Below are 13785 nucleotides of genomic sequence, written 5' to 3' on the forward strand. Positions count from 1 at the left end.
CCTGGAATTTTACTTTGCCATTCCAACAGTAGTGTAAAATTAGTGTTGTGTAATAAAATCCCAACTTCGTGTAGTTCTTATTCTTTTATTGCAGAAATTGCACATAATCTCATGATCTCATTACGATTTATTCAGAGCAAGTGATATGGTGGTGTATATTTGAAAGATAAATGGCTAGAAGATGGCTGTTGGCTGTTATTTTCTTTCCTATTGTTCCCAAGGCAAAAATGCTGCTGTTGGCCAAGTTAACCAAATGGGAATTTAGCAATATGCAGGAGGATATGAGCAGAGGGTAAAAAAATAACCAAAATGCAAAAGAACATTTAATCTTTTTTCTCCTTACACTATTTTTATAAGTGAAGGTCATTTTGATAGAAAGAAAAGATTATAGTGGTATAGGTTAATTTAACTTTAGGCATTTTAGTTTCATTAGCACATTTCTCTGCACGTGTACTGCAGTGAATAAATCCACCTTACAATGGAAATAAAGGAAAGAAGTGCTTACAAGCACTGCCATAAACTAGAGAAATATCATTTCTGTTAATAAACTTGCACTGAACTCAGTTTAAAAATACATTTTTAGCAAATACATTTATATTTGAACTATGTAGATGGTAGTGCCAAAGGCTTGAGGAAAAGCCATAGCAAGAACAGCTTTTGGTAAAACACTGAAAACTTAGGATTTCTTGTAATACAAGAATTAGAAATCTTGAGAGAAAAAGATGCAAAATGCAAATGCTTGTACTGAATGCAAATTTTCTTGTGGCTGTACACCTTACAACCTGGTCTTTTGTTGGGCTGTTAGACTGTTCTTAATGGAGAAGAGAGAGGTTCCTGCCCATAAAACCAGAGTTTCAGCAATTTGCTGATAATCATGCTACAGATACATAGAACATTTCTATTGGATAGAGTGTCAAGCTGTTATATTGAAATGCAGTATTTCTGTAATATTTTTATTTCTTTCTAAAGAAAGATTTCCAAATAGAGAAAGAGTTGAGACCAAAAAAAAGTAACAATTTAAAAAAATCAATCGATATGTTATCTCTTTTTTTCTGCTTTGGTTTGCAGCGAAGCTTCCTGGGCTGTGCAACTTTTAGAGTAGGAGATCTGGTGAAGTCAAAGGAGCAGCAGTTGACCCTTACCCTCAGGTGAGTGTTTTCCTCTGTTATGAAACACATGGAATTAATAATCCTTGGCATTTCTAATCCAAAAAAGGCAACCAAGCTGGGGAAGGGTCTGGAGCACAAGGTGGAGGAGGAGCAGCTGGGGGAGCTGCAAGTGTTTAACCTGGAGAAAAGAAGGCTCAGGGGAGCCCTGATCCCTTGCACAGCCAAGCTGAAATTGTGGGGGTGAGGAGTGTGATGTACAACTCTAATTAGTGATGGTGCAGAGCTGCAGGAGAGTCAGAGCCAGTATTCAAAACCTGGGCTGAACACATACTTCATAAAGCTGTGCACTGAAGGAAGAAAAACCAGTTTTTACTCCTAAAACTGTCTTGCATGGCTTAAGATAAATCATGATACAAATCAAAACATTTTGAAGGCTAGGGGAAACCTTTTAGGTGGTGATTTTCAGAATAAATTCATTGGACTTTATACAGTGCTGGCATTTTGTTGAGCTGATTTTTGCAAGCTCAGTGGAGGTTTATTTTACTGAAAAGTGCAGGTAAGCTTCACAGAGCAACTGCTCAAACTCACCATGTGACTGCACAGGCAACATTTTGGGAGGAGAGAAGCTGTGACTGGGAGTACTGGTATTTCTTCTGCCTGGGACATTGTTCTGTAGAGAAGTTGTGTTACATTTGTTATCCCAGGCAGAAGAAACCAGCCTTAATTTGGCTTAAGGCCCAAATATGAACCATTCAGTGATGTTGTGGTACTGTCACTATGTCAGGGACACTGCATTTTTTTGAAATGGAAACTGCTTGAAGTATTTTGGTTTTGTTACTGCGCTCACCTTTCTATTTCAACAATAGTACTTGCATACAAGTGTGTAGTTTACAGGACCAAGTTAACAAAATGCTTTGATTTCAGTTTCTCACAAAGACAGAAAATGCCATGATTAACAAGCAGATAACTTTGTCTAACAAACCAAACCAATCTGATAAAATGTGAACTGACTTACTCTCCATGGAAATCCATGGTTAGATAAATGAGTACCAGCTTACTGATTGGAAGAGTCTATTCATACAGGAATTTAAGTGGTCTGTAGTTTTTGGGGCAAATGTGGCCTCACTGGCTGACACCTTGAGAATTGATCCAAAAGATTGCCTCTGACAGATGCCATTGACAGAATGGAAAGTTTCAGCAAAGTTTTCAAGTGGTTTGTGTCTAACCAATCTCATTTGTAAGCAAAAAGTTAAGATGGGTAACTCACGAGCAGTAGATTTGCTTTTTTTTGATTGTTGTTTCCTTTTTTTTTTTAGTTATTATGTCTTGCCATTGTCTTTCTCAGGCACAGTGTGACTATATAAAAGTGGTTTTAAAGGAATGTTCTTGTATTTTTCTGTTATTTTGACCAGAACTGGCATACATCTGCAATTCCTTATTGTTGACAAACTGTGCTCTAATTTTCCCTTTTCCTGCCGTTGTACCCTAATAGTGATTAGGCACATAAGGTACAAAACCTCTGCAAAAGAAGTTTTTACTTTGATTGTCCTTTCTTTTCTATAAAGGTAAAGGTGCACAAAACCAGTGGCTGAGTGTTTCTTGTAGACGTGTGGGCCTCTAGCTAATCATCAGAACATGAACAGATCAATTTGTAGAATTGCTTCAGTGTTGACAATGTACACAACTGGTCTTGGCAGTGGAATTCAGTTACAAGAGACCTGAGATTGCAGTTTCCAATAAGAAATTTATAAAACCAGAATCGCCTTCTGTAGACTTGAATGTTGAATTTTACAATGGTAATACAATGCCATGTGCTTCCAACTTTCTCACAGAGTTGTGATGATGAATGGGATGAAATAAGCTGTTGAATAAAACAACAGCCTTATTCAGTAGGAGAGTATTTCTTAATATTGACTGTGTGATATAGTATATCCAATTAAAAAAAAGCATACATTTTTTTCTCTGTAAATGAGAGTTAGGTATACTAACTGCTAGTTTAGTAATTAAAACTGATGTTTGTTTTGGGGGGTTTTTTGATTTTTTTTTGTTGTTGTTTTATTTTGTTTGGTTTGGCTTTTTTTTATTTGATTCAAGTTTTAAGCTGAGTTTAGAGGATCTTTTTGCCATACCTTTCCATTAAGAAGAGCATAATGTGGATTTTTTCTTAGTTGAAGTCTGTGGCTTTTTGCACAGCTAGCAATGAGTACTTCCATTAGCTGCTTCCCCTGTGGTGATAGTTTGCCTGTTTCCAGGAAGGTCCTCTTTAGCTTGGGTGATTTTGGTGTGATTTCCAGTTAGTTACATGTAAGAAGCAGCAAAGGAAAAAGATAATAGTGCTTTCTTGTGTTCTCTGGAAAAATAAGGTACATCTGTCTGACATCCTCTTCTTAATAGACAGCACAGAAGTTTGAGAAGGGTACTGCAGAATGAAACTAAGTATTATCCCCTGACCCCTGTAAGCCAACTGTATAGTGATGGAGCTAAACAAGAACTAGGAGGCAGTGCATGAATTATATAGTTTATCTGAGAGATTGTGGATGTCTGTCAGTCATGTACTGTGCACTTTCTTTAAACATGTGCCCGTGCTTGACCTCTGGGACAATGTATGACTCTAGAACTCTGCTTTTTTTGGCTGTCTTATTGTCATTATTCTTGGGCAGGACTAAACTTACTTCCTTTAAATAAAGGAGATAAGCCATAGTTATTTTTGGGAAGTTCTAAATAATAGCTCCAAGACTTCATTAAAGAAAGTCCTCTTAACTTCCCTCCCTCCTAACACCTTGTAGTTCAGTGGTCCAGAAAACATGGAAATGCACTTCAGTAAGAGTTGCATTCACAGTGTTTAACTAGAGAGAATCTGAAAGCAGCACAGTAAGTTTTTCAGTCATTTAAATACTTAACTTCCCTAGCAATTGATGGCTGTACAATACTCGATTTTTAGCTGCCTTTCTCTATTAAAATTGAGTAGAAATCTGCCTGTAACTAGTTTGACTTGGCCTCCCTCCTGAGATTGTTTCTTGGCTGCTTCATGTCATGTCACCCACCTCAGGAAGCTGGTGTGCAACAACTTGCCTTTGTAAGTCAGCCAAATCCCCAGGACAGCTGAGGTGAAACTTGCTTTGACATGAAACTTAATCAACTATACATTGAAATCATGAACACAGGAGGAATTGAATGCTGCAAAACTTTTTTGTTTACCTTCAAATGCAACAGAATGTTGTTTACAGGAGACTTGTTTAAAAGGGGTATTGACTGCAGTGGGCTCCGCTGTGAATTCACAGAGTAAACATTTTTGTGCAAGTAATAGGGGGTTTGTGCTTGGATATTTCAAGATATATTGCATCAGTGGAGAAATTAATTTTATGACAATCTGTATGTTAGTCTGTGCTAATCTCATTAATTTTGTATTATGCACTGGAGAAAGGGGCTGCCTGCTAGACTCAGTCATGCAGTTTGCTTTCCAGGCAGTCACTCGCTTTGTCATTTAAAATTAACAGAGTGATGCAAATACACAGTGTGCTTCCCTTTTATTTTGTGTTTTTGAAACTTTTTTCTTTTTTTGGAAGAAAGGTATTTGGCCTTGGGAACCAATTAGCAGGCCTAAATTTGCATATTCAACATGCAGTAATGTGACTTGATGAGATCAGCGTTGAAGGCAAATGACTGCTGCTCCCAGTCCATCTATGCTTTCTTTTCCACCCCTCTCTTGTTCCCTTCTTTCTCTCTCTGCCTCGATCAACCTGTTGTGGCCAGAACTACCAAGGTGGGCACATATTCCTGCTGCTCCTGATGTTGCTGGCTAACTCCTTCCCTCACATCTGAGAGAACTGACACTGGCCGGGTAATCCTTAAAGGTTTAGGATGGTAAAGAAATCTATTTCAAAATCAGATGTTCTGTAGGCAGATATGAGATGATTTCTTGTCCCAGTCTGCTAAAACCATGAGCAGTTTTCCAACCCTGTAAGCCAGCTCGATTTTGTGCCATAAATGGGCTTCTTCACACTGACACTTCTTAAATTCCTTGTGCTGTGTTCCCCATCCCCATTGTCCCTGTGCAGATTTGTCAAGGTGCAATCCTTTCTTCTGTGGGGCTGTATCTGGTGCCTGAGCAATTTGGTGCAGGGACAACCTTCACTGCCCCACGTGAGTGCAGAGCGCACTTTTTGCTTTACTAAACTACACCAAATAAGCCAGTTCTATCCCATTGCATTATGAACTGTCCTAGAACCAATGAATTAGTCTCCTGATGCTCTGTTGAACAGTGTGTATGTGTGAGATACTCTTCACATCTATCTAGACAAATTACATGAAGAGTGTACATTTATGTGTGTGGACACAATACAGTTAGTGCAAAGTACAATAGTACAAATTTTTATCTTACTGAAGTATGATCATGAGGCTTTTTTATTTTTCCTACTTTTCCACCTCTATTTGTCACATTTAATTTTCTTTCAAAAGCAATTTTAATCTCATGATGTTGTTGAAAAGTTTTAAATGCATGACATGTCTGTTTGAAGACTGTCATGCACCAGTGGAGTTTTCAAATCCCAGTGTCTGACACAGCTAATGACAGTTTTGCCCTGGGCACTTATGGAGCTCTTTTTTGATTTGTGTGCCTGTAGCATTCAAAAGAAACTTTGGGTTTGGGCTTGGTTTGGTTTTTCTTAATTATATTTTCACATTTCCATTTGGGATGATAAGAACTGGAGAAAGGAGTCCAGGTACACTGCAACAGTCCCACTGTTTAGTTTTATTCTGTTGCATTACCTTCTCTGGCAGGTGCTGCATGTTCTTTCAGATTGTAATATTGCAGGAGTGATTCTGAGAAGAAAATAATTGACAAAATTGATATAAAAGTGAAATTAGATCAGTCATTGTTTTTAATACACATATGGAGAGAGCTTCCAAATACACATTGCTCCTCATGCAGGCAGGCAATGCAGTGCTCACGGCCATACTGAGGCCAAGCCTCTAAAATCATCAGCAAGAAGGAATATTTGATGTTTGAAAGAGCAAGAGATGAGGACTGAGGAAGCATAACTAGCATTTCCATTTTTATTTCATTTAACTGGAGCAACATGCCTTGTTGGCTTTATCAGTTCATTTGCAAACTGAGCTCTGTTTTGCTCAACACTTGTTTAGACTCTTAATGTTCCCTGATGTAATTTTAAGTCAGAATATAGGTCAGTCTCGGACTTGCTGGTCTCTCTGGCCTTAGAAAAATGTGTTCCCTGGAAAAAGAATTGGTTGGGTTTTACTTCTGGAAGTCAAATGAACACAACTTTTTCTCTTCAGACAAGGGGAGCAGCAAAGTGCAGTTGCATATTTAAATCTGGTAACAATGTTGTCCATTTGTTTCTTTCAGTCTTATAAACACACACTTACTCTGATTTTTAAAGGTATATGGGGTTTGCTAAGGTCTGTCATTTCCCCTTTCTTTTTGGGAGTGCTGTAGTCCATTTGTTGCCATAGCCTTATTTCTGTGCTGGTTTGACACAGGAAGCAGAAAGCAAAGGAAGTCAAACCTCTAAGCTGTAGCAACTCAGAGGAATGTTCTTCATTCAGAAGACATTAAGTTGTTCTCATGCATTTCAAAATTAATACGTAGTTTACTCATAAACACCATTGGGACACTGACCACTTCTTTCACTTTCCTTCTGCATACTCCGTTAATTAATGTGGGCTTCTTCGATTGCAAGGCTATCTGGAATTGGTTAATTTTAATTGTTCCTGTATTTTATTTATTTTATTGTCAGTACTTGATTTGGGTTAGAGTGAAACCTGTGAAATATGACACTGTGTTTGTTTTGCAAGGTTGTACATAAGAACATATTTGCATAGTTACAAAATAGGTGTATTCTACTGAGTGCCTAATTGTTTGCAACCAAAATAACGATTTAAATTTGAAGCTTGGGGGTGACTGATATATGAGACTTTACTGCAGGATGTGAGAGTTTTGATTTACCATAGTAAATATGTATCCAGGCCTGAAAAGACCAGCATGTGCTTGGGTTTAGTCACTGTAAAGGTCTGGCATATTTGGATTTCATTAAGACCTTGTACTCCATGCACAGATACAGATTATGGAAAACCATGAGGGCTCAAGGCAGAGACAGCTCTGCTGGGCCTGCCCTGATGCAGAGCAGGAGGTGATTGCTGGTGGACCCTCAGTGCCGGGGAGGCAGCAGGAACTGGGCTGAGCTGGGCTGTGCCAGCTGGGCCAGGACTGGCACCTCCACTCAGCACCACACAGGACCCCCATCTTTCTCCTGGTTGCTGAAACGAGGATAAAGCTTTTTAGGGTTTTTTCCCTTGCTTGCCTGTGTCAGTGTTGAAGAGCATTATTACAACTGTTTCTGAAAGTTGCTTTTTCTTTTTTATTTCCAACCTTCAGATCACTCTTCTATATATTCCCTTGACCTGCTCCATCACTTTTCATTTTCACTTCTGAGGTTATACACAATATTGCCCTAAACCCATTTGTTTTGATTTGCCTTCCTCTCTGTTTTTGCAGTTCTGCTGAACTTAATCTCATCGTTTCCTTTTGCCTATTTTGCTTGGTGCCCGTTGTTATATTTTCCTCACTATTATTAAATGGCCTGTTACCCTTTGTTCCTTCCTTTCAAAAAATCCAGCTGCTCAGAATGAGACAGGGGAGACAGACTGTGCCATGAGCCTTGGTGCTTTGCTACCAGTGAATGCTGAGAAAGCATCTGGTATCTTTTTGGAGTTTAAACACTTGTCTCTTCCAAAAGGTCATGAGCAATGTTCTTTTTTTGGAGATGTGAGTCTGAATTGCTATTTGTTTTTGCTTAATGGGAAATAAACTATTTGTGGAGATGATAATAAATGAATTCACCTGGAACTGTATTATTATCTCCCTTATAGTTCAAGAAATGGGAGGGATTCTGAATAATTTCTCTGCAAAGAAAAAGTGGTATCAGATTAGTTTCATTATTTTGGTTTTGCAGGAGTTTTATTAATATACTGAGTATGTTCTTTCTTCACAGACTGTGTTGGAAATAAAGTGAGGTTCTGTGCAGTGAGAATGCAGGTCATAACTGAAGTGTTGGTGCAGTGTCACAGCCCTTTCTCTCATGGTCCTCAGACAGAATAATGCCTGGAAGGAAAACTTGGCAGTGTTCATGAATTCATTTATAGCACTTACCCATCCTCAGTTTTGTGATGAAAACTTTCATTGCCATAAAGAATTTACCTCCTTGTTAACATTTGGTTTATGATTGTCCATAAGGAATTTAATACAGGCGACTGCAGCTTTACAGGATGGACAGGGGACTAAATGTTTACTGACAGTGTTTTTAATGAAAGAATTTGATGCTGCAAATGACACAGTATCATGGGCTGTTTTTTTGTTCCTGTGTGGTTTTTTTCCAGAACTTCTGATGGTGGGAAGACAGTTGGAACCATTGAAGTCAACCTTGTGAAGATGGGAGAGCTGGAGGATGGGGAAACAGACCACATCACAACAGATACCCAGGATCAAAAGGTAGAAACTCAGTTTATTTCACAGCTAATTAGAATGATCAGTTGTACCAAATATCTAAAATACTAATTCCAAATTGGGGTAAGGACTTAATAAAAATTTTCTGGAGTAAAGTACTGTGTACACCATTTCCCTAAATTAAAAATGATCTTTCATGAAAATATGTAGAGTAATATTCTAAGCTGAGTTTCCTAGTCCCTACCTTCTTTAGGAAAAAATTAGCTTATTTTGATCTCGTCTGAATGTATTTAATCACTCCTGATCAAAAAACTCCACAGACATACTATAAATACAACTTTTCCCCCTTGTTCTGTTTTCTGCCCTTGAAGTCCTGTTCATGTTGAGTTTTGTGTACAACCTGTGCCCACATATGCAAAACACTGGAAAGAATGACAGGCAAGGCAAAGAGGTGAATTGCCATGCAGAGGGGCAGGTTCAGCTGCAATTCATGGGGGCACATGGTGGTGGGGAATACCAGCAGGGTGTGCAACTGCAGTGGTGCCTCAGAGCAGAGGGCAGTGCTTACCAGAGCATGTACAGGGATTCTGAGTTGGGGTGTTGATGGTGAGGGACAAGAGGAAGGACAGAAGGGCTCAGAAAAATCAGAGAAGCTTTAAAGTAAGCAGCTTGTTGGAGGCAAAACCAGTGGAGGCTGTAGGTGATCCAGGAGGAGTGAGTTTGAGAGGAAGGGAGAACCAACAGAGGAAGCTTGGAGTGGATGTGCTGTCTCTGTGATGACAAGAGGTTTGAGCTTGGAAAAGATTCAGGAATGACTGCTCAGAATGAGGAAATCTGCATTTAAATGACTTGCATCTAATAAAATGGTGTCTTTAACTGGGTGCCCTGACTGTTCACAACTGGTCTCCCTGTCCAGAATTTCCTCCTCCTGGTGTCTCTGGCTCTGCAGCCCCATTCTCACAGTGTGATGGTGTATTGCTTAACACTATGATGTATTCTGTTCTTCATGGGGAAAAAAATAAGAAAAAGGTATTGCTACAGGGAATGTACAATTAAGAACTACATTTTTTGTTTGGAAGTAACATATAAGACTGTATTTTTTGGAAAAAAACACGTTGTTTTCAATGTCTTTTCTGCTCAGACAAGCCAGTCTGCTTTTGGGTCACATTCTTGGGATAGATTTCACATTTTTTTTCCCACCATTCATCTCAAGGGGCTTCAATGCCCTTTTAAAACAATAAATTATTAGGACCAGTTCCAAAGAAGTCAACAAATGATGTGAAATCTTTCTGGTTTTGAACTATAAAACTTCCATGAGATATGCAGCATGAGCTGTTTTTGCAGCCTTCTCTTTCATTTTTCTTTTCTTCCATTTCAAAATGTGGAATGAGACTCCTCAGAATTATTTGAGATTTAATTAATGAGCTGTGTCTAGCCTGGGGGAGACAGAAGGCTTTAATAGCATCTTTCCAGGGCGTTCTAATACTTGTCAAGAAAGACCAGCCTTGTGACAGATGTATTTTCTGTAGTCTTTAAAGGACTTCTTGATTTGTACAAATTAATTGCATCATAGAGTCATAGGTTTGTATGTTCATAGTGAGAATGCAATTGTGAGAATGTGCAGTTACTGAATTATTTCAATGAAATGTTTTGAACTAGGTTTTCTAACGCCTTAGATAAACTATGTGCACAGGATTTCTTGTGGAAAGTGATGGTTAAATTCAGTTTGAGATATCAACTGGTAGAGGGTGCATCATGTCTTGCTCTCTGCTTTAAGCTCTGCAACAGAACTTCTGGAAGCTGGGGAAGCCCTGGGAACAGAGCTCCGTATCACCTTTAGAAGTTATCTGGGGTTTTTGATGCCTGGGGGAAGGAGGAGCATGAAAAATACACTTCCTACTACCTTTAACATAGGTGCACACTGGTTGATTTTCCCATAAACTGTTAATACTTTTATAAGCTAATCTTATCAAAGAAATCTTCCAGTTCACTTGTATAACAAATTACCTTAATCACAAACCATGAGCACATTTTAAAGACTTCTTGTGGTTCCTACTTTTCTCTTGTTTAAAAATTAATGTAGTGTTTTCTCATATTATGCTTGTGAACACTGCCTTGCCTAAAGGAGCCTCTTTGAAAGCACAAAACTTAGAATTTTTTTCAACTTTAAGCGCCTTATTATTTGAAACACACTTGTTAAGCTAAACTACTAATATCTCTCAACACTTCTGTGCTGGTTTAAAGGTGAACCAGCAGGGGAAAATGAACTCACCACGAGAGAGATTATAAGTCAGAGCTAAAATTTAATAATAATATTACAATAAATACACTGACACAAAAGGAAATTGCTTTCAACTCATAAAACCCAGCAGTACAACCCAGTGTCCTTGGGCACAAACTCAAAAGGGTTTGTTTGCTCTTGTGCTGAGACCCCTGTGGCTCCCCCCAAGTCCAAAGCAAAAGAAAGTGAAAAACCTGTTGGCATAGGCAAGGGCTGTGGTCTGGTAGAGAGTGATGATCTCCTCCTGTCAAGGTCCTACTGCTCCTCTGGATCTGATGAGAAGTTCCCAAGGTCTTCTTACCCACCACTTATGTACCCTCAGGGAGCACTCACTCCCTCCCCCTGGGTGGGGACTCACACAATGGGTGATTAACTCTGGAACCAGGGGGTGTTGTTGAACCGTTGATGGCCCCTTAACAGCTCCGCCCCCTCAGGCTGGGTGTGAAGGTGCTAATGGCTCCCTGGGCAGCTGCTGCTAATGGTCCATTGTCCTTGGGGAATGAATAGAGGGGGTAGAATACACAGCTTTTGATCACCCCCACACGGTGTCAACTGGTCTATCCCGCTGAACTAGGACAACTTCTGCCATTGTACTGGTAGGAAGCCTTTCTCTTTTATTATGGAATAGCTCATCATATCTTGTTGTTTTCTCAGCTCTAATTCTGATTGTGTAACAGTATATTGGAACAGAAATATAAAGACAAAAATGCAAGTTATAGTGGAAGGCTTGGAAGTTCTATTATCAGTGATGGTTTTCCTACAGTTTATAAATTGCTATGGGTTTGTTAAGACAGCTGAATGTGCTGCATTTGTGATTGCATTTCTTTTGCAGTGTGCATTGGTTCGGGAGTGTACAGCTACTGAAGGCATAAGTGGCAAAGACAACCTGCCCTCCTTAAATGCAGGTAAGCTTTGTCACACCTGTAAAAGATGGCTGTTGCAACACTATGTCAGAATCTGAAGAAATCACAAAGATTTCCATCAGACCTTTTAAAATACTCTTCATATGTTGCCCAGATGTTTAAGTTCAATATTTTAATGTTTTATGCATGCTTGACAGTATCCTTTTACTGAGAAACACGAGGAAATGTGTGTCAGTTCTGCTCTCTGAAACAGTGCTAAAATCTTCACTCCTACATCTTTATCAGTCAAGACTGTCAATGACTTTCCATGGACATGGAATTACCTCAGGAGTTTTTGTCGTGTCATCGCATGACATTCTGTTAAATGATTGTGCATTATTTGTAAATGAATACCTTTGGAGTATTAATCTTTCCCACAGCTGATGAAGTGGCACTTTCAGTTTGATCTGGAAGCTGTATGTCCTAAAATGAAGGGAGCTGTTGGCAAGGCATTCTCAATTCTAGGTCAACTCTGGGCTTGGGTGAATGGTGTTAACTGGATCTCTCTCTCTTTCATTATACTGAGAAATATTACATGCTGATATGCTGCACCATAAAAGTTTTATTAGCCTGAGTTTATGGATCTCCATTACTCTGCAGTAACAATGTCACAAATAAGTTATATGGGTCATCTGAAACCACAGGGCTGTCAAGAAGTCTGTGTATTTGCCACATGCAGCTGAGGAGAAATGTTAGTGAGGTTTAAAACCTTTATTGAAATTTCTTCATATGACTTCTCTGATAGGATAGACTTACTAGCCTAGCTTTGCAGTTTAAAGGAAGCACTAGAAACCTCAAAAAATTAAGTTTTTCCATATATGTTTGAATGCGGTAATTTTTTGTTGTGACTTGTTGAGACTAGATCAGAAGCAGAGAAAAAAATTCGTCTACAGAACTGCTCCTTCTTTTCATCAGTTCAACACGAGACTAGATATGTTTGTGGAAAAGATGTTAGTTGAGAATTACTGAATGTACAGGAACTACATGTGGCTCCAGAAATTCCTGACCTGGAAATAGCTGGAGGCAGGGAGAGAGTATCTTGCTTGTCTAGGTGTCTATTTATGGCTTTTCTTGGAGACAAGATACAGAGCCAGTGGAACGGTTTGGTCTAACTCGGAGCAGCCATTCTTTGATTCTGATTCTCTGTGTCACGCAGACAACTTAAAGTCTTAAAGAAATGGCATTTCTGTTCAGAGAACATGTTGCTGATTCACCACTATTTTTTACCTATTTACTGCCTCTGTGTGGGTTTGATTTGGAGTTGTTGTTGAGTTCTTTCAGATGGGGAAATGCTGTAGTTTGGGGAATGTATTTTGTTGGAACTTCCAAAGCAGGTGTCAGTTTTATGAATATTGAAGTCTAAATCACTTTGTCAAGAGTACTTGCATGTGATTCCACAGTGTATATAGAAAACATTTGGCATTTCTACATTTGTTTTTCTCATATACAAACACAATAGAAAGCGAAACCCTCACCCAACTTTACTAGGGTTTATAAAACCAAACATACTATGGAGGGTTTTTTTGCAGGGTTTTTTGTTTTTGTTTTTTTTTTTTTAAGAATTGAGGGAAAGAGCAGAATTGCAGGTGCATATGCAAGAAATGACAGCATGCAGGATATTGGAAAGAGCCTGCAGTCACAGGAAGTTTGTTTTAATAAATACTTGCTCTTCAGTCTGTTTCCTGTACCTGTGCCTTTCTCTTCTCACCTCAGCACTGCCCCCACTTTCCTGTTGACACCAGGTACTGGTTGCAGGTTTTGTCAGTCCTGCTTTTTTTACTGAATTCCCCATTTCTTTTCTTAGAAAATTTTAGCTCTCCAACTATACTGTCAGCCTCTTTGCCCAACCCACCAGACTTCTTTCCCAGCATGTTTCTGTTGGGCTTCAGGAGAGTTCAAGCTCCCTGTGTTGCCTGAGACTGGCTTTCTCCTGGGGGGTGCCTGTGCTGCCCTTAAGCATCTTGCTCAGCCAACAAGGTGGCCATCCCCTCTGTGTGACTGACACATTGAGGTTTATTGGTATTAGGAACT

At 39.2% G+C, this 13785-nt stretch overlaps 1 protein-coding gene across 1 annotated transcript in view; it reads left to right on the forward strand.

Annotated features, from left to right (window-relative positions):
* The window catches only part of INPP4B (inositol polyphosphate-4-phosphatase type II B), a 269367-nt gene that overhangs the window by 142707 nt on the left and 112875 nt on the right, over positions 1-13785 (forward strand). Inside the window, exons 7-9 of the mRNA XM_071555695.1 lie at positions 1069-1148; positions 8505-8616; positions 11685-11757. Of these exons, the coding sequence (XP_071411796.1) occupies positions 1069-1148; positions 8505-8616; positions 11685-11757 (265 nt within the window). The remainder of the gene's footprint in view (positions 1-1068; positions 1149-8504; positions 8617-11684; positions 11758-13785) is intronic.

This window comes from Pithys albifrons, chromosome 5 (genome assembly GCF_047495875.1).
Source record: "Pithys albifrons albifrons isolate INPA30051 chromosome 5, PitAlb_v1, whole genome shotgun sequence".
Taxonomy (NCBI): Eukaryota; Metazoa; Chordata; class Aves; order Passeriformes; family Thamnophilidae; genus Pithys; species Pithys albifrons.